Source organism: Centroberyx gerrardi, chromosome 5 (genome assembly GCF_048128805.1).
Source record: "Centroberyx gerrardi isolate f3 chromosome 5, fCenGer3.hap1.cur.20231027, whole genome shotgun sequence".
Classification (NCBI taxonomy): Eukaryota; Metazoa; Chordata; class Actinopteri; order Beryciformes; family Berycidae; genus Centroberyx; species Centroberyx gerrardi.
The window spans coordinates 10,537,168-10,558,308 of NC_136001.1; the positions used below are offsets into that span (position 1 = coordinate 10,537,168).

Genomic DNA, 21,141 nt, shown 5'->3' on the forward strand with positions numbered 1-21,141 from the left:
GCTAGCTCACTAACCAGCTGGTTCACTTCCAGCAGACAGAACAGTGTTGTGCAACAAGCAAAGGCTTACCAGATATTTCCAATACATGTCCAGTATAATCCATACTGCCTTTATGATCGCTGTTGCGGTAACGGAAATTCATTTATTACAACGTCCAATTTCTCCACCGGCGCTTTCACTTTCTCCATATTTGTTGTTGCTATGGGAAACGGCCGGCGTCTCTGTGATCGCGATTAGTCGGCTGGAAAAAGCGGTTCACGTCACCCGGCGCTTTTCTGAAAAGTTGAACATTTCTCAACTTTTGAAAGCGCTCCGCTCTGACGAAAAAAACGCCGGCTGCAGCGCTTTTCGGGAGCGGCCGCCTTTTGTGCGCCTTGCGGCCGCTTCCCATTCCTTTTAATGAGAAAAGGCCGCTGGCGGTTGGGGAAAAAAACGCTGTGTGAACGCAGCCTAACTGTTAAAAAAACAGCTACTTGTGATGTACCTTGCATTTCTGGACCAATTTTGTTTTTATTCCTACTCATAACTGCTGAAATGTAGACTATGTGACGTCACACTGAGATATTTCCAGCGCAGCTACAATGGGGTTTGATAGCAGAAAAAAATTCAGCTATCTAAAATATCAGTAGTAAAGATCAGATTTTAGCGTCAGTCCCCCAAAAAACGCAAAAAACGGGCTTTTCTTTTTTTAATTTGTAGTTTTATTTCCATTTAACATACCACTTCTTATATTAATTTCTTCTTTATATTTTTACCCAAAGGTGGACATTTAACAAAAATAAAAAATATATAAGGAAAAACAAAAAGAGGGCTCCTTTCTAGACTCACCATTTTGTACCTACATTCAGCAATCAAACATGATGAAATCCACTGTAGAGGAGATACCAGTTTTTCCACCGACAGTAGCCTCAGTAGACCAGAACACAATGCAGCAACAAGACATGTGTTTTTGTGTTTTGGCTTTTTTGTAATGAACAGCCTGACACAGTACACCACAGTATTGCTCTCTCTCCACTCTCACTCGCTTGCTCTTACTATGCTATTGCTATTGCTCCCTCCACCTACATGTTAACCAACAGCTGGGTGCAAGGGCGTAGAATTGGGTAGGGACGGTAGGGACGTGTCCCTACCAATATCAAGTGACTCTGAAATGTCCCTAGCAATTATTTTGATTGACAATAAACGTTGTTTTGTCCGTCAGTGTCTAGTCAGTCTATCTAGTTAACAGATCGCGTTCTCTACTACGAGTCCCGCTGCATTGGTGTAGTGCATTGGTGTCCCGTGTCAGCATAGCAACGGACGCTGTAACGAAACTTTAGTATAACAGCTGTTTTAGAATGTTATTGCGTCACCCGGATAAAAATTGGCGTGACACCGCCTCCCTAAACCCCCCCCCCCGCCATTTCTTGCTAACGTATGAAATGCTGTGGGCAAGAAGAGCCAAAGCTCCGCCTACCGGCGAGCATGCGAGTGAAGATTCCATCCTATTTTATATTAGTAACAGTTGTGTTTCGCCATTAAAGTTAGTTTATTTAAGTACCGTGTCGCGTGCATCTGTGACGAGTGACGACCGTAAGTAGCCTACATGTCACAAGTGAGATTGAACAATGCTGCTGTGTGCCACACTGGACAACACTGATGTAAAACAAATATGCCAACAGTTCATCTCTGTTAATGACAGGCGTAGGCATGTGTTTGACTCAGCTGTTTGTATGTAGGGTTTGGATATAGTTTACAATATCTTATTATTATTATTATTATTATTTTAAATGTAAATACAGATCGTTGGTTTGAATAGGCAACAGTACTACAGTACCTGCCTTAAAACAAAATGTGCTCTTCAAAGTCCCATTCAGCTGGCAAATTTGAGTAAAGGATTCATTAATGTGCTACTCCCTGTGTCTGTGTGTCTGTTAATGAGTGTATTGGCTACCATAACTATCTAGATCAGTGGTTCTCAACGTGAGGTCCGGGGACCACCAGCGGTCCTTGAGGGGGTTCCAGGGGGTCCCCAGCAAATTGATGAATTGTTAAACTTCAGCATTATTTAATTTACAAATAGTTAACACAATTACAGAATGTAGAAGAATGACTGTTTTGATCTTAGTTTCACTGTTATCTCTCTACCTACAATACAGACAGTCATGGGATTCTGGATCAAAATCATATCTAACAATAAAAGTATTCTCAGATTTGGGTCCGAGAGACAAAATCTCATCAAATGGGGGTCCATGGCTCTAATGTGGACTAAACTAGGGGTCCTCGATATGAAAAAGGTTGAGAATCACTGATCTAGATGACATGAAATGGCGGTCAGAAGTCTATCATAAATGTAAAATGCCTCAGCTTCCAGTGGGGGTTACATCCCCTCCGGACCTCCCCCATTTGTGTCCCTACCAATGTCAAAATCAAACCTACGCCCTTGGCTGGGTGGATGTTTGAAAGCCATTCTGTGAAACGTAGGAAATCACTAACTTAAGTAGAAGTAGACGAGGCAGGTTCAGGGAAAACTGGGTACACCAAAATGAGTAAATTACAGCACTTCATGACAAAATAACTCCTGGAACCCATTGGACATCACAGATTGATGATATCTAACTGTGTGAGAGTGTCTGTGGGTGGAATTTTCCTTTAACTGTATGGTGTGTTGGATCTCATAAGGCTTTCTCCTGTCTTCCACAGCGCCTCCAAACAACATCTCAGTGGTGGCAGAGAACACTCCAGCCCCATTCAGTCGATACCAAGCCCAGAACTTCACTCTCGTCTGCACTGCAAAGGGAGGCAAACCTGCCCCATCGGTGAGTTGCTGCTGAGCATGCATTATGGCTGCGTGTCCACTGGGAACCTGTCTATACAGCACCGGATTCTCTCTCCTGTTGTTTACAATGGCAGGGACACTGCGTCGCATGTTCCTGACAGCTATGAGGGCTTAGTATGTTTTTTAGCGATCGGCACGGAGAGCGCTACAAATGTTTGAACTTTTCAGAAAAAAAAAAAAAGTCACTCTGTGAACATGTAAACATGTTTTCAGAAGCGGCATGACAGCAGCGGGATCCTTGATCCCGCTGCTTCCTGCAAGCATCTATTTAGTGTTACGTGCTAAAAAAGCCTGGTGGATACAGCGCCTTAGTGTATGAATTTAGATCAAGCTCCACACAGCCCAAACCAGGCACAAGTACACACATACAGTATATTCCTGCAGTCATTTAAAGTAGCTGTCACAGCATACTACTGTCACCTCCATTAGAGATTGGCCTGTGATTGATTACCAGCGCTAATGTAGTCATGCAATGTAGTCATTAAAAAAGGTAGATCAGATTTAGGAAACAGATACATTAATATTATTGATGGTCACAGTGAGAGTAATTCATCTAATCGCAGTGACATGATAGTAATGATTGCACACGGAATTATCATTGCACACCCTAACACCCGATTATACACACTCTCGCACGCACACACACTGACGCATATATGCGCACATGCATAAGCACAGGCGTTCATGCAATCACGCACACACACACACACACTTGCGAGGCACACATGCACACACACTTTTGCCTCAACTTTCTGAAGTGCAGGACAAGGTCTTGCAAATATCCGAAACACATGGTCCTGTGTGCGGTGGCATATGAGCTTGAGGACGCTGTTTGAGTGCAGCCACTTGCTGTTCGTCCCCACCGGGTCATTAATCATTGTCCGTGGGTGTATGGTAATGGACTCCAGACCCTGTGCACACCTATCTCCTGCAATTATGAGCCCAGCGAGAGGTGAATACAAGGTGAACATGATTTCCGTCTCTCAGGTGCTTCCTGCTTGATTGTGTGACGACCATGAGTGAGGTATCTCCGCTGTCCTGTCCACTCTCCTGTTGCGATATCGCAGGAAGTCTTAAGCCATTAAAGCTCAGCACCGCTGGATCCTTTTTCAGCGCTTAATGGAGGAAAAGAGATCTGAAAGGTTTTGTATGGTCAGTGAGCCTGGACTCTCTCCATGTCACCGGCCAAGAGCCACTCACATTGCTGATAATTAGCTTAGTGAGTGAGTGAGTTAGCGAGCAAGTGAACCGAATGACTGACTTAATGAGATAAAAAAAAAAAAACATTTAAAAGGATATTTAGTAGCTGTTTTGCTCTCAAGTACTCCATTGCATTTCTCTTATAGTTGATATGAATAAGTAAAGACTATAAAAAGTTTTACTTCATTATAAGATCTGTTGAGATTTTGCCTGGCAGTGCATTAAAGCCTTTCACATTTTGGGATAATTTGATCCAGCAGCTCTGTGACTCAAAATTGTCTATTGTTGAGAATGGCATGTTTCAAGTGGCAATGATATCTTAGAGTGGAATTGAGGAATCTGTTTTATGTACTGTGTTTCATGCGGTAATGCCATCCTCAGAGAATGAAAAAAGAAACTTATATAATTTCTTATTACTCTTAGAAAAATAGAGAAAATGCATAGATTGACATACTTTTTTTGTTTTTGCAGATAGATACAAACAGTACAAACACAGAAATCAGACACCATGTAAAAGTGATAAAAATACAAAACAAAGAGGCAACAAGATGAAGAGATGATGCACATTCATCTCTATTCTGGTAAATCATGTATTTTTCACTGCTTTGGTATTGCGTCTAAAAACATTAGGCTACGTCATTTTGATGAATTAACATAGCTAGCTAACAAGTGCTAATTAGGTAGCATTAATCAAACATAAACAGAAAAAAATTAATACAATTGTTATGTCAGAGCTTACCATCAACGCCAACCACGGATGCCACCGTTCTCCAAGCATCGTTTTTTAGATATTTATTATTTATTTGGTCGTTCAAATAAAAGTTGTGCAGAACTCGGAAGCTTTGAATGGCTGTAGTCAACTTCACATCCATTGTTTGTGAAATGAAATCACATCAGTGGGGAAACAAGGACGCATGGAAATCTGATGACTGTTGACAACTGATGACTGTAAAACGTTCAGCTGTGACCAACTTTTCAAACTTGTTGACTGTGGATCACACATCAGCCAAGTTTCCCTGGTCACTCTTCTCTATAGTAGAGGAACAAAACTTCTTTGGGACTAGTTGGCCTTCATCAGGGCATTCAGCTCTATAGGAAAAGATTTCTAGTGGCTTGTTGATTGTTTGTTGCAGTGTGAATGCAAGGTTACACAATACAGGACTGGGTATAAGTGTAGACAAGATATGCTGTATGACAATGGACTAAACATAACCAAGCAATCAGATTTGTCAGATGTTTTCCAACTGTGCTGTGAATTCTGCACCTCGCACCATGCATCACTGTCATGCCCGTAACCACAGTTTAAAAAACACTTTCTCAGGCATTATTGCTATAGTCAATGATTCTCAAACCTAGGCAATGTCAGGCACAGAAAGGCTTGATGGCATAATGTTAACTTGCCACTGTAGTTAATAGCTGTGTGCAGATTAAAAACTTTCACCATTGTGAGGATTTTTCTAAGGCTTGCGCTATTAACTAAAGTTTTGAAGAAATATTCATTGTTCCTGTGAATGTCTCATTCACAATGGCATGGGAATGATTGTGTCTCAGTAATTAATCAGGTATCAGATATTACCAGAAAAACAGAAACATTGCTGGCAAACTTTAAAGTGGCCAATGCTCCCACCATGCACATTTTTACAAAAATTATGTTGGTAAGCCATTGCATGAGTCAGAAAATGATCTTTGGAAATTTACCTCTAAGAGGTAAGAGTGCAAAATGCCTGGACTGAAGCTTATTCAGGTTTGCTTATTATATATTGTGTAAGCAAAGAGGAGAGCCTCTGTGTTTGCACTGAAAAGATACGAGGCACAAAGTCTTGTCTGCACGGTCCAAGGAAAGCGAGTGAAGAAAATACTTTGTTGACTCGGAAAGTTACATTGCCTCTGTGGAGAGTTGATCATGGCCTGTCAAAGTTGCCTTGTACTGTAGGACTAAATCAAAACCCAGTAAACAAACTCTGACAGGTTTCATAGATAGATTTTATAAGTGGAGTCTCTCTAGGCTCCCCAGTCCTGCAAATTTCTCTTTAATCTCCTTTGAGATCTTGTACTGTGGTCCTTAGCCAGTAGAAGAAAATATTAATTTCAAAATGACATGGAAAAAAAGTTTTAACTCCTTTGAGAGATATTAGAGAGATTACTTGCATATTTATTTTTTGCCATGTTGCATATTTGATGTTCTTTTCCTATAACACTTTAAAACTTTATGGGGGGGAAAAGTTTTTATAGCACAGCTAAAATTATTCATAACTTAAATAAAAACATATTATTTGACACAGAATGGTTTATTGTCTAAAACGTTATTGTTATAGTGTAATTTTAGTATGTTACTGCCGTAGTATACCATATTCAGTGGTTGTCATAAAAAATCACCAAAGCTAATGTTATAGTCCATAAAGGGTCACAAAAAGGCCATTACAACATAAAAAAACCTCACAATTGTGGCATGAGTATTGTACATTATAACATCTACAGTACATATAGTATTATAGTTTACTTGGTTCTCGTTCAGTTTTAAGAATGGGCACAAACATTGCATTTAAACTGTGACCATTTGTTGTATTTATGCTGTTGTCCACAGTCATGCTATATAACAAAATCTCATTATTAGCTTTGTAAGTATTTGCTTGAATGTTGCCGCTTTGGCCTGGTTATGTGACTGCAACTTCAAACGGCTCCCTTTGCTTTTTGATGAAACTCATTTAGTCTTTGTCGGTGCCGCTGCCCGGGGGCTTGTTGCAAAATGAGCTGTTGTCAGCTCTATTTTCAATGTCATATCATTGCAAGCCCGGTCTCAGTAGTGGCTCCCAACTTACAAAGAAAGCACACGATTTATTCAGCCAGCATTTAACAGCTGCTAACTATTATCATCCTATTGTATTTGTAACACTGAATTATCTGTTTTGAACTGTACCAAAGTATATACAACCTTAGTTCTTGTGAGAATCATTTATGGAATTTTTGAATACATTGAATTATGTAGTTATTAAAATATGGAATTTTTCCTGTGTTCATCGTCTGTAATTAAGACTAAAAGGACTACTACAATTAGTTGGGCCATTTGTAGTACTTTAAAGCATGTCAGTTTATTTAATCATTTCACGTCTTCAACTTCTCTTTATCCAGATGAATCTCACTGAGGTTTAGGATCTGCTGTACGTAAGGGAGACGGATGGATGAGGACAGCAACAGCATCATTAAGTAACAGGCAGAACAACAACAAATAAACAATTCAATATAAGCAGACAAAGAAGTAAGAGAGGAAAAAAAGAGAACGTGAGTGAGAGAGAGAAAGAGAGAGACGGAGGGAATGGAAAATAGGCGCCGCAATCCAAAACTTAATCAAAGCATCGGCAGTTTCCAAAACATTCAGCTTCCATGGCCCTCACTAACCCATCTCCACCTGAGCTTTACCACAGACTCTACACTTTGACACTCACAGATTATGATGGAAATGGTGGTATAATGGACTGCACTCTATAAAAGTGCCTCATATTATGTTTCAGAAGCGGTTCTCATCTGATGTCACTGGAATAAGACACTGATGTTCAAAATAGTCCAAATAAGAAATCTAGTTTCCTGTCCTGGGACCCAGTCTTAATAAAGCTTATTGCTAGTTTTGTCATACGGGGACCCACCAAAAGTAGTTTGGCAACCCATTTTGTATCCCAAACTATAGTTTAAAGCTGCACTGTTGTCAGCCTAATTCACAAAGTGGGGCTCCAATAAAGAACAGCGTCCCATCTCCTCTAATTGAGACGCTGTAGATTCTCCCCATTTGCCTAAAAGTAATTGTGGTGTTGGATATGTACATTTCTCTGCTCACAGGAAGTAATACATCAAAAGTTAAAAGTGAAATTCAAACTTTTCTCTAAACAGCAGTGAGCGAGCGCTCAGTCCAGGGAAAGCTGGACTCACCAACGTTAGATCTTCTCTCTCATCCCTTTGGTATCCTTTGGCAATCACAGACCGGCGGGGTTGGTAAACATGAGCGTGCTGTGTGCAGTTTACTGACGTAACGTTACGTGATTTCTGGGTATTGATGTTCACATTTTTCAAACAGTTACTTCTCATTGCCTTTTGGAGCAGCCAACAACGTGCAAAAATTGCCAAGTGCAGCTTTAAGAGAGCAGGATATAATAGACTGCATGCATAAAAAGTGCCTGATATTATGTTTCAAGATCTGTCGGCATTTGATGTCATTGAAGCAAGCCACTGGCATATCAATAATAGCTTCCCAGTGACAGTCATTAGAACATCCTCAGAGCACAAGCAAGCACTGATTGAAAAGAGGAACGATAATGACAGTTAATAATAAGAACGAGCGATGATTAAGTCATGGCCAAGATCCCTCTCTCTGCCTCTCTCCTCTTTCCCCCCCTTTCTCTCTTGCTCCCGCTCTCTCATTGAATCATTCTGTCACCATGGAAATTATTGCCTTGTCCTTTCGACATCACCATGATTAATTGCAGCAACATAAAGGTGTATTTGGACCAATGGGTGAAAAGAAAAGGTTTATTGTTACATTTTCAAATAGGTTTTGGATTTGAGATGTTGGGGAGGTGGGGGCGGCTTGGCAGTATGTGGAGTGCAGGTGCTTTCATCACTGTCTATTCACTGGCAAAATGCAAAGCCCTCCTCATGCCATCCCAGCTTAATTTCACTACTGCCATGGCATTGTGTTTGGGCTACTGCTTTGAATTACATATCTCTCTTTTTTTCTGAGCTAATTCATTTCAGAATGAAGTAAGTGGTTTGTGTCTGGCTTCGTTGTCTGAACACGTTGGACTATGAAGTATTTGAGGATTTATAACAGAGGCGTGATTGATAATCACTTTATTCCATGCAGTAACACCAACTGTGAGGGGACAATACAACAACAGCACTAAAAACATTCAAAAGCCTCCTATTACATGAGAGCAAGCACTACTTTCCAAATCATATGCAGCAGCGAAATCTATTACCTACCAAAGGACCAAAGGAAATATATTGTCTTGAATTGTTTGAAAACTTCAAAGTTTAAATTTGCTATTTTCAACGATTTGAAGTTACAAAGAATGATCTGGTAACTCGTCATTTGAATTTATAAATTGTGTTATAATAAACAGTGTGCATTTGATTCTATTGTATGACATTCCAGAAAGCCTTGTCTGTAGTACTAATGCACAATAGATGCAGGATAACTGCTTAAAAGGGGACTCATCTAAAGCCATACACAACAAAAGTGCCCATGTCACTTTGTGAAATGTAACCATTAATTGGAGACATGCATCAAGGTTGAAGACATCCTCAATGTTCTTTTGGCAGCTTTATAACCATCACTTGTTGAAAATTAATCAGCGTGCTTACTCTCCCGTTTGAACACGAAAAGATGTGATGCTTTTTCTCTTGCATCTGCCTTTCATAAACATGGAGATGTGGAAAATGAGATTTTAACGATTTAACAGGTATCATTTTCAATGATATAAAGACATTTTGTGAGTCCTATCTGACCCTTTTTTTTCCATGAAAATCATCCACATATTCATGACCACTGAATGTTACTTTATGCTTGTGTGGTGTTGTTATTATTATTTTTTTAAATAACCTCTTGGGGTTAAATATTTAAAAAGCTAGAAGGTACGTATCAGTTTTGCCGGCTGGGATCAAATGAAATCTTTGATGCTCAGTATCTCAGAACTTCACTCCGCCCAGATAAGCTATAGACAGACATAATTCCAAGCTCATGATTTGCTGTATATATAATCCAACAAGCTACCATGGACATGCCCACAGAAAGACACTTCCCTAGCATTTTAAAATTTACTTGAGTCCCTCATACTGACATAAAACTGTCCAGGTTTCACCTTCAGTTTTCTATATATATACAGCATATGGTGCATTGCACTGGCTCGGTTTAACATGGACTTGCCCGCAGCAAGACATTTCTCTATCATTTCATATCGTTCTGTCACATTCCATTATTATTTTGATCTGCTTCCTAGTAATGAAAGGAGAAATAAAAAGGGAATAGAACTGCAGGATAACGACATAGAAATGACACTTCACTCTCTCCCTGCAGCTACATATCTGTCATCCCATTCATTCAGGTCTTTGATGAAACATTCATTGATTCCTCTTCTTATACCCCATGCAGACAGGTGGTAATGAAAGATATTTTGTCATGGTGGGATCATAGGTAAACTGATGCTTGATCTTATGCTGTAGGAAAGCGTTGCAGTAAAGGTATTGTTCCTGACTGGTCCAGATAGTCCACATGGTGCCATACTTTATCACTATAAAGTCATGTACTGTATTGTTTAAATCAATATATTTATTTTCTGTCCCTGGAAATGAAGACTGTATAAATGTACCTGTCTGTAACTGTTTCCAGAAACAAATCAAAGTTCTCTGGGCCTTCAGAATTAAGTCCTTATTATACCAATGCATAGCCAACACAGGTGTTATTGTGTGCCCACACCATTTTGTCCAGCAAAAGCTACAGAACAGGTGCATGGATCGTTCTAATCCATGCTGCTTTCCCTCCACCTGCTGTGGTAATTAATGAGCTGTTTTAATACACAGTGAAAAAGCTTCTTTTCCTCGCAAGTCGTTCAGTAGCAGTAGGAGTGAGCAGGAGATTGAGGAGGTTCGGGAGGCAATGGGGTCATTATGGATTTGAGCGGGATGTTTCTACTTCCCCTGATGCTATTGGATTTTAAGCCTTAGGTGCTGCACAGTGTACAAGAGGTCAACACAGATATGGTGATTGGTATTGAATGCTCTCACATGATAAAACTGAGGCAAATGTGACATGTAAATTAGCCTTACATGCATGGTCAGGCTCTAATCCATATACTTGTATAGATAAATACATTTAGAAGTCTATTTACCCAATCCATGCAGGTTCACAAGATAGATGTATTAAATGTGGTGTAGGCCTGTTGGTTCTTTTAAGGATGGGCCTTGTTAGCTCAGCTGTAGCTTATCTTACCATTTTTGTTCGCGGGCAGATTCCCAAAAGAATGTAAACATATCATAACACCTGACACAACCTGCACCCTATCTTCGCCAATCTTTTGGAAAGCTAGTTTAAAAGAACATATAATAGGCTATCCTTGCACCTGTGTCTGCACTGCACCTTGGCTACACTTATCTTCGCTGGAGCTATTTTTAAAAGAACATAGGCTATCCTGCGTGTGTGTGCACTAATTAGAAACCGAGACGGTACTTGTAGGCGCAGCAGTTCATGTCTCATCTTTTAACAACAGGCTGCGATGAAGCGAGAGCTCAGAATTTCACTAACGAACAGAACCATTTATTATCAGACTTGATAGGCTAGATGGCAAAAGGAAACATCTACTTTCTAGTCCCACAATCTATTTTTACTCTAATGAATAAATATTGAAACAATGACTGCATGTGATGCAACCTCTACAATCAAACAAATCCCAAAATGAACAAACAAAGGAAAATAACAAACCAAAAAAACATGCTTATCCAAGAAGAGGGTTAAAAGAAGAACATGCCTGCAGCCTGTCCCTGTTTTGGGAGTGTGTTGCTGGTAGATGGGGACATAGAGCAAAACCAGAGTTCATGGGGAAGTACAGCAGGTTGGTTAGGAAGGACGTCTAATTTGAAGGGTTTTTCTTTGGTCCATGGTACTGGCAATACCCAACACTGCCCAAGTGCCCCTGAGCAAGGGCAGCTAACCCCATGTGTGTGTGTGTGTGTGTGTGTGTACCAGCCTGCTCCAAGGACAGGTACTGGAAAGCAGTTAGGGTTAGCTATAAATACTGTGATACAACACAGCAACACAGCACAACTTGCAGCATGTCCAACATGGGGGCCAAAAAAGAGGCCCCCATCCCTAAACGTGTTAAAATAAAGGTGCTAAAATAAAGGTTAAATGGAATGAAATACATATACTATATATATATATATATATATATATATATATATATATATGTAGGCATATATATATATATATATATATATATAATATACCTAAAGATCTATTTAATCTAATCATATAAAAAATGTGGTTATGATGAATTCTGAATGAAATGCCACAGGCCCAAATGCAGCGTACAATAGTGTCAGTGTCCGAAACTGTCAGTATCTACAGAGTTGACGATATTTTCAACTTAGTACTAACTCAGTTAGTATTGTTGGATTGTAGAAAACAAAATTGCAGGTTGTGCAATGCCTTTAAAGGTGAATAATTATTCATGAAAAAGGGCTTATAGCAAACATTATGAAGCTGTATTGTGGTCATGCAAGGGATTATAAATTCCCTTTGGTGGATGTGAACATATGAAGTAATTTGGAGTTATTCCTCAGGAACATGGTCTTATGCTTACTTGTTTACACTCATTATTGCTATTTACCCACTACAGGCATCGGGCCCTGAGGTGGCACCATATCAAAGCATGCCTCAACCAACTCCTCACAAAAGCCTGAAACAATGCCAGTGAAGTGCAGTGTATACAGTAATGACACTTTGATCTTGGGCAAATTGAATTCAAATGACCAAAGGTCTCCAAAAAAGCTGTGGATTAAGTTTTCTTTTCTTCAACAACAAAAAAGAGGCATATCTGTTTCCAAAATAGCAATGCCACAGGCAAGTGACTATGCAACCTTATTTCAATGCTAATATCTGGAGGTTATGTGCTGAAATGGGAGCTTGAATTCCCTGTCAGGAGATTAGGCAGCCAGAGATGGTAATAGACTCATGAAATGGTGAGGAAACTCCTGTAATATCCTGGGAAAGCCTGCTCAGTGGCAGCACACAATACTACAGGACTGATGTTGCACATGAGCAACAGTTCAGCTCTATCTACTATCGCTTCTTGAAGCTGGTTGTTGCTTTTTTACTGTGCTGACGTTCAGTAAAAAAGAAATAGTGCAGAGATGTATATGTCTTACATCTCTTGTTCTTTCATTTACCTTTACCTTTTTAGAGAAGCAAGCGAAGAATTGTGTTGTATTGTTTTTAATGCTGTTTTTTAATCCTTTAATGTTTTTGTGCTGTAAAGTGCTTTGAGTTATCGAGAAAGCACTATATAAATAAAATGTATTATTATTTCATTTATTCCAACTTCTCTCTCTCTCCCCCTCTCTTTCAATACTCCTTACTCTCTCTAAGGTGTACTTCAAGCGTGATGGGGAGTTGATAGAGGTGATCTCCTACACTCACCCCTCTGCCACCGAGGAGGGAGGTGGCTCAGCGGGGGTGAGAGGAGCCAGGCCGCTCATCAGCAGGGACCTGGATGACACCAAGCTGCAGAGGTCCCTCTCCCTGCTGGACCCGGAGGGGCGGTCGGCCCGTCTGTACACAGAGAGCCCCCAGCGTGTGCACACTCAGGGCCAGCAGGCCTCCGAGCCCAGCCCCGCCACGGAGGTCATCCCAGAGACGGTGGTGAGTCGGGAGTTCCCCCGCTGGGTCCAGAGCACAGACCCGCTCTACTACTTCAGCCACACTCACATCCCCCAGAGCGACGGCTCGGTGCTGGTGCAGGCCCGGCTCACCTGGACCCTCAACCCCCAGCTGGACAACGACGCCCTGTTCAGCTGCGAGGTCAAGCACCCGGCGCTGTCCATGCCCATGCAGACAGAGGTCACTCTGGGTGAGTACAACGCAGACAAATTCCTTGTTTTTGCACGCTCTCCTCTCCTCTCCACTCCCCTTTTCTCATCTGTTCTCCACCCCACACACACACACACATACACACACACACACACCTCCCCCCCCCCCCCCCCCCCCCCCCCCCCCCACACACACACACACACACACACACACACCACCCTTTTCTCATTTCTTCTCCCTTCTAATCTCCTGCTGTCTCCTTGCATCCCCTTGCCTCGCTTGGAAACCGACTGGGCCCCCTTATGTCTCCCTTGCAAATGTACTCAGAACAACACTGATTTTCATTTGATGCTGCTTAATTGTGTTACAGCCGAGCAGATTGCGAGTTTAGTGGTGAATGCAAAACTCAAAGTGACTGACAGGGCAATTCATCGAGCTGTCTGTTGCTAGATTGAGTTAACTCACTACCGTTATTGAAAAAGTCAACCTGAATTAGAGAAGTCAAATGAGAATTTAGACACACTGACCAATGTTATATCATTGGAAAGACGGTCTCAGTGATGCTGCCCCGCTTCTAACTCCAATAAGCACCTCCCTTAAGCTCCTCACTCTTACGCCTTAGTGTTTTATACAGAAGGATGGCCTCTAACTTTCATCACTTTCCTTTCAAGGAGAGAAACACTGTGGCAGTGGGATTATTTGTTTGTTGAACTGTTAAGTATCAAAGCAGAGGAAGATGCGATGCTGATATTGAATTCAGAATCAAGTAGTCTTACTTTTAGGGAAAAGTCAGCATTAAGCTTTCATAGTGAGTGATCCAAGAGAGACACTACCCATGGGCGGAAATTACGGGGGGACAGGGGGGTCCGGACCCCCCCCTTCCTGGGAAAAACAGAGAGTTGTCCCCAAGGCCGGCGGTAGCTATGGGCAGGGGTGGGCTCAGCCCACCCAAACGTGCGTCTTGCCTACCCAATCAAAAATTAAGAAAACATTTTTTTTTTGTTTAGCCAATGGAAAAATATCACAGAAATCCAAATACCAGTACCGTTTCTAACTTCTGATTGGGTGGGCAGCCTACAGCCCGCCTCCAAAGTCGCCCACTGCCCACCCCCCCTTTTCGTCGTGTTCAGGCACAAACACACAGAGCTCTGAAGCAGACCCGTCCGCTGCACAGAGTGTGGCCGTATTCACACCAAATCAGGCGTTGCAGCACTTCCCGCAGGGTTGTGCGGAGGTGTGGGCATGTTTATTTGCTTTAGAACGTAACCGCTGTGAAATAATCCGAAAATAACGTTTTATTTCTCTGATTCAACGGCTTTCTCGCTACCACTGCTCCCTCTCTTCATTCACTCTCTAGCTCGCTCGACCACCGCTGCGCTCTCTCTCTCTCTCTCTCTCTCTCTCTCTCTCTCTCAATTCAATTCAATTCAATTCAATAGGCTTTATTGGCATGACATTTGACATGTGTTGCCAAAGCACAATTACGATTATGAAAGACAATGTTAAGGAATGAAATTAACAAAAAATAATGTGAATAACAATATTAGTTAATAGAATAAAATAGATAATGAAATAAATAAATGAAATAAAATTAGTAATATAAGTAAGGGATCATGTACAAAAACAGTAATCTCAGAGAGAGGAGATGCTTTGCACCAGATTTAGCTACTAGCGAATTTCCATCAGCAGTCCATTTGCATCAACTCAAATTTATTCGATGAAGGGAGGACAGATTGAGGAGAATGATCTGTGTCTGCCAGACCCCTACCCAAAGTCCCGCCCCCAGCAGCAGAGAATAGTTCCCCACCAATCGGTGATTACTATTGTTCCACACACTAACAGATACCATACTACTACCTTTTTAAAGATATAATTACGGTGACGTTTCTAGAAAATTTACCCATTCTCTCAGTTCATGAATGCTGTGCTGCTAGCGAAAGCTCATAGTTTGACCTACATTCCATTCCATTCATTTACTTTATCCAAAGCGACTTACAACACTAGAAATGGGGACCAATCCACTCCAAATGGCCTGAAACGTCCTCCTAAACACTTTCTGAGGGAACGATTTTGCCCTTGACACAAAATTTACGGATACGTAATTTTTAACGGAGACACTTTATCATAACTCCCGAACCGTGAGTGGTACAGCCACCAAATATGGTGTGTGTGATCGTCTCTTCCAACTGCCCATGTGTGCCAAGTTTGGTGCCCCTAGTGTCTTCCTTTGATATAGCTGCCATGGACTCCCATTCAAAAAAGTTAACCCATCCAAACACACAGCCATAAGCTGGAGAGGCCTGAGGGCACGATGGCAGGAGCTTGCATCTGATCTTGACTCTGACAACTCTTCGGTTGCCAGCTGTCATTTTGCCAGATTTTTGAACCGGCAACCTTCGGACTACTAGTCTGCTTCTCTAACCTCTGGGCTACCTACCGCCCAAGTTGTCCACCTATTATTTCTACCAGTCCACCCTAATATAGCAGGCTAAAACCGGCCCTGGTTGTCCCCCTCAATATATCATTGTAAACATAACTATATAATTTTAAATAATATAATAATATGCATTGAAAGCACTTGTGCTAATTATAGACGCAAAACAATGTGTTTTTACGTTTCGAAAGATTGCGTCCCCCCCTCATATGCCTCACAGTGGTTTGGTCCACTGCCTACCTGCCTCCCCGAACCCCCACACACACACATTAGCCCTCGGTACGAGTGTCTGTGGAGGATCTCTGGAAGTGTGTCAGTGGTGGCTGACCTCCAGTAAGAAGCTACTTTGCAAAGGTTAACTTAAAACAAAGGATGTGTCAGACATTTTTCCTTACTTCTACCACTCAATAGAATAAAAAAACGATTGTAACCAGACTACATTTTGTTCGCTCCATTACCTCGCGGTTGAATCTTGTGCGTCAACGCGGCCGCCATATTGGTACGGGGCAGCCGCGTCTCCTAATGCATGTATGTCTATAGAGGCAGGAGGTCTATCTACAATTAAAATCATCATAACTCGCTGAATTTTTGACCGATTTTCAAGCGGTTTGGGTTGTTACAAATGCCAGACGTGTATTTATGATACAGGATACTTGGTTAAATTAAAATGCAGGTTTTCATACCAAAATACTTTATCTTTTGTAGATGGTAACAGTAATATTTCTTACCCTATGTAATTAGGTTCTAAGTATATTCTTTTTTTCTTACTGCATGTAAAATGGCTGCCACTATGTAATTTTGTTTATAATTTTGGAAATAAATGAAGACTTAATTCATAAAAAAGACATAATTACAACAAACACTATGTTAAAATATGAAGTAAGTTTCTGGCAGGCCTCATAGCGTAAGTTATTTACTTATCAATTATCCAGTATACTGTATATAGTAGTAATAAGGGTTTCCTCTATATACATTTAATACAACAGTACTTTTGGCGGCACCTTTGGTGTCCCCTTCAGGAATTGCTCTTGAGAAATTTTTCTGTTTATTGTCCCCCCCAACAGTGAAATGAAATATCCGCCCTTGACACTACCTCTCTCTTTTTCTTTTTTTTTTCATCTGAAACAAAGATGGCTTCCAGTGTATCTCATTAACACTTCAAAGGCACCATGTTGGCATGGTCCTCCTGGAGACAAGCCATGCAGCGCTGACATGATAAACAGAGACATTACCTTCCATGAGATGCTAGTGATAGTTGAAGGCAGACGGAGACGCTGAATGAGACTGCGGCTGGTACATGTTAGCTTGCTGCTCCGTGTCTCACTGTCAGTATTTTATCTCAGATCACTACATTTCATCTCATTAAAAGCGTCCCTCTTATGCTGGTGAGCGTCTATGGCCATGCTGAGCTGATGAAGATGGAAGGAGTGACCTCCACTAAGATTATTAATTGTAGAAACTAAGCCTTAGGTGTCAAGGTTAAAGAAACAACAAGAAAGAAAGAGAAACCTTAAGCAAACAAGGCAAACTGCAGGCCTGCACTTAGTCATAACAAAATGAAAAATAGACTTTGTCACCTTGTTTGCCAATTTCCCATGCCATAATATGCACCTATTTCACAATAAATGACGAAAAATGTACAAAAATATTATTTTCTTGTATTTTCATATCCAAAATACCATTACATTTACTTCCTGGAAAACTGTCTTTAGTCGTTACGTCATTGTGTACCAATAGGCATAAATAAAAATCTCTGCAATCTCTGCCTCTTCCCATCAAATAAAACTAGCTTTTTCCCCCTAACTGATATCCCATTGGTTTACACTTTTGAATGATCCCCCCCTGCGTTATGTCCCACCCCAGTATCCTGTTTCAACACAAAATCCATCAATTTAAGGAACCAAGATGCTCTCAAAAAGCAGGTTCAATATGACTTTAAGCAGTTGACTCACCATGAATGTGGACTCATTGTTTTTGCAAGTTTCGTTTCATCACTTCCTGTGCGCCAAGAAGATTTTCTGCCAGTGTCCATAGCCAAATTTGGGCAAATAGGGCGAATCTACGGGGTCTCAATTAGTGGGGATGGGACACTCCTCTCTGTTGTAGCCCCAGTTTATGATTCAGTCTGTTAAAACAGGTGTATTTTTAGATAAAAACCTTTCCTAGTGCAGCTTTAATCATCCAATCGTCTCTAAAATATATGAGGATCCAGTCTGTAAAAGTGTTTTTGCTTTTGCCAACCAAGGACTTAAGCTACCTACCTACCCTCATTTAAAAAGTTACAAAATGTTTTGATTCTATGCTACCAGTCATTTGGTAGTGTCACTTTTTTCAAATGGGGGATATCTCGCTTTGGAAGAGAGCCCTACAAACTGTAATAACTGTCACCGACTAATCTCACATCCCAAGTAGATGGAAATACAGTATATCACATGCGAGACTGAGACAGCAGTGTCAGTTGATGATATAATGGCATGAGCTGTCTCCATGAGACAAAGTGTTGCAGTAAGGATTTTAACAGCTCTTTGCTTCTTTCACATGTTGACGATAAAACAAATGACACACCCAGAGGGGAATGGGCCCCGTGAAGCTCTTGCTAAATGTCAAAGGCTCTAATATTTTGACAAGGCTTGTTCTCTGCTGCGTTTGAAGTCATTAATTTATCACTAGCTTTGTTCTTTAAAGAGATGGAAAGAGCATCTCCAGACATTCTTTTTTTCCCACCACCCAGAGAATAGAGAACAGAAAATGTGCATTTGTTGATTCTAATTGGAGCACACTTGAAATTCAAAGCATTCGCAGACCTGCTTGGGGCTTGATCCATCTTGGAATGGCAGAGTATGAAAAGTAATAGTGTTGTGATGCAGGTCGGAGGTTACGTGCAACAGAGAGAGTCCTTCATTTGAATTGGCTCATATCATACAGAGAAACGCTTCGCAAATTTTTAGAGCAATCGAACATTGTTTCACTCTAATCTAATGTGACTGCATAAAACAGCTCACCTAAGGATTTCTGTCGCTCAGATACCTTAGCCATTTAGATTATGCAGCTATAACTGGCTAATTGCACTTGGGATCTGTCTTACTGTATATACACACAGTCTCTTGGTTCTCTCAGGTGTGTTTGGTCAGGAAATGAAAAGGAGGTCTTTGCAGTGCCCATAAGTAATAAATCTTTCAGAGATTTAATATTGCCACATGAGACGGAGCGACAGTCTGACAACCGACCAATGTTGTATTACACTTCATGAATATTCATGAATGGCTTCGTGCTTGCCATACAAATGGATTTGGGCTGGCGCCGGGCCTTGGGAGTGTCTCAGAAAGTGCTACACCTCTAGGAGATCTAAGCCCCGGCTATTCTGTGCTCCGAGATTGTATTCATGAACACAGTGCATCTTAATAATTAAAACCAGCTCTTTGCCCTGGATTTACATGGAATAAGGTGTTTATTATTCAGCAGCATCAGATGAGTGGTGGAATTCTCATTTCATACACTGTACAGCAGTGAGAAAAGATCCAGGCTTCCTCACATCTACCAATCATTCCTTCACCAGACCGTGATAATCAAAGAGCAGATGCTCAGTTTCAGGAAGGCGTCTGTGCAAGATGTGTGTGTGTTGGGGGGCGGGGCTTGTGTGTGTGTATGCATGTATGCGTATGGGTATTTGTATTTGTATGTGTGTGACTGTCTGTGTGCCTGTGCGAATATATATTTTTGTTGTGTGTGCGTCTCAATTCCACATTCATCCCTCTCTCTCATCTCCCTGTTTTGGGTAGCCTGGTCTAGAATCCATGAAAGACATTACACAGTGCTGGATTCACCGTGATACAATGATCCAGCAGTCAGGCCTTTTAAATTCGGTTGCGTGCCTCTCCAGTTTCCTTCTCAGCGAAACCAGTCACCCAGCTAATGCGACAGGTTCCCTTCGCCCGCTTAAGATGTACTCGCAGCCACGCAAGTCTGTTATGTCGCTGGGCAGACCTGCTGGTGTCTTGGCTCGGTATTAAAGCACACCTGATGCAGGGTACGCAGTTGTTTTTCTGGAGGGCATGTTTGTTCTATGACCCCTCCAGAAGTGATAACAGTTCCTTGTTGTGAACTGGAGGGGTTGGGTCTTAGGTGACACGGTCTTATGGAACCTTGGCTCATTTTCCCTGTGAGGCCATCACCCTCAGAGAGTGCAGCGTTACGTCCGTCACATTGCATGCTGTCCTAATCAAAGGTGGTGACGTAGGACGCCAACTGTCGCTGTTGGAGCCAATCCCAGAAATTAGCCATCATCCTCCCCGGCCATATGCCTTGCAAGCTCTATGTGACGCCATGACACCAATATTTAAAAATATCCTTCCGTTAGTGTGTGGGAGGTGGAATGATAGCGCTTCGCACCGCCATGCCAAAAGTATCCTGTGAAATCCATCTTTAGCATGGGATGGAACACTTAGCCATTTCAAACTGCTCACATTATGACTTTGGTTGGTTTGCCAGTATAAATATGCCAATATTTTCCTGTTATCTAAAAAAATGACTGAATCCTTTTTAATTAGCTCAGGCCAATATTCTCAAACTTTGCACGACTTTGGACAACTATGCACTACCATGCCCTGATTTTGTAACAAATTAGTTGATTTTCCTTATTAATTTACAGAGTAGCAAGTTGTCTTTTTTGTGTTGAGCAGCTGTAATCACTCCAGAACTCGGCTGTCAAGCCTTTCTTCCCATTCTGTCACTTGTCTAGCATCTCTCTAACAACTCCATGTAATGCGGCACACTCATCTGAATACAACAGTGTGAATACCCTGAGGAAAATATGGGAGTTTTCTCTGTTTTCTGAAAGGATCCATAGACATGATATATGTGACCAATGCACATGTTCAATCGCCTTTACAAATGTGACAACGTAACTCCTTATCCATTAGGCTGATGCAGGCTTGGAGTCAGTGGCTGCCTCAGAAAAGGCCGTGCTTCATTAGCCACAGTGGACAGTTTGTGGCTTGATTAATAGCTAAAAACCGAGGTCATTTATCTGTTTATTTATTTATCCTTTAGTTTAACTCGTCAATGAAAACAAGCACCCAATGATTTATATTGAGAGTTTCAACTGAATTAATTGGAGAA

The 21,141-nt window shown here is 41.3% G+C and overlaps 1 protein-coding gene across 2 annotated transcripts in view; it reads left to right on the forward strand.

Moving 5' to 3' along the window:
- Positions 1-21,141, forward strand: part of igsf21a (immunoglobin superfamily, member 21a) — a 185,470-nt gene that overhangs the window by 153,913 nt on the left and 10,416 nt on the right. For both annotated transcript variants that reach the window (XM_071921007.2, XM_071921008.2), the window contains exons 5-6: positions 2,683-2,798; positions 13,149-13,629. In XM_071921007.2, the coding sequence (XP_071777108.1) occupies positions 2,683-2,798; positions 13,149-13,629 (597 nt within the window). The remainder of the gene's footprint in view (positions 1-2,682; positions 2,799-13,148; positions 13,630-21,141) is intronic.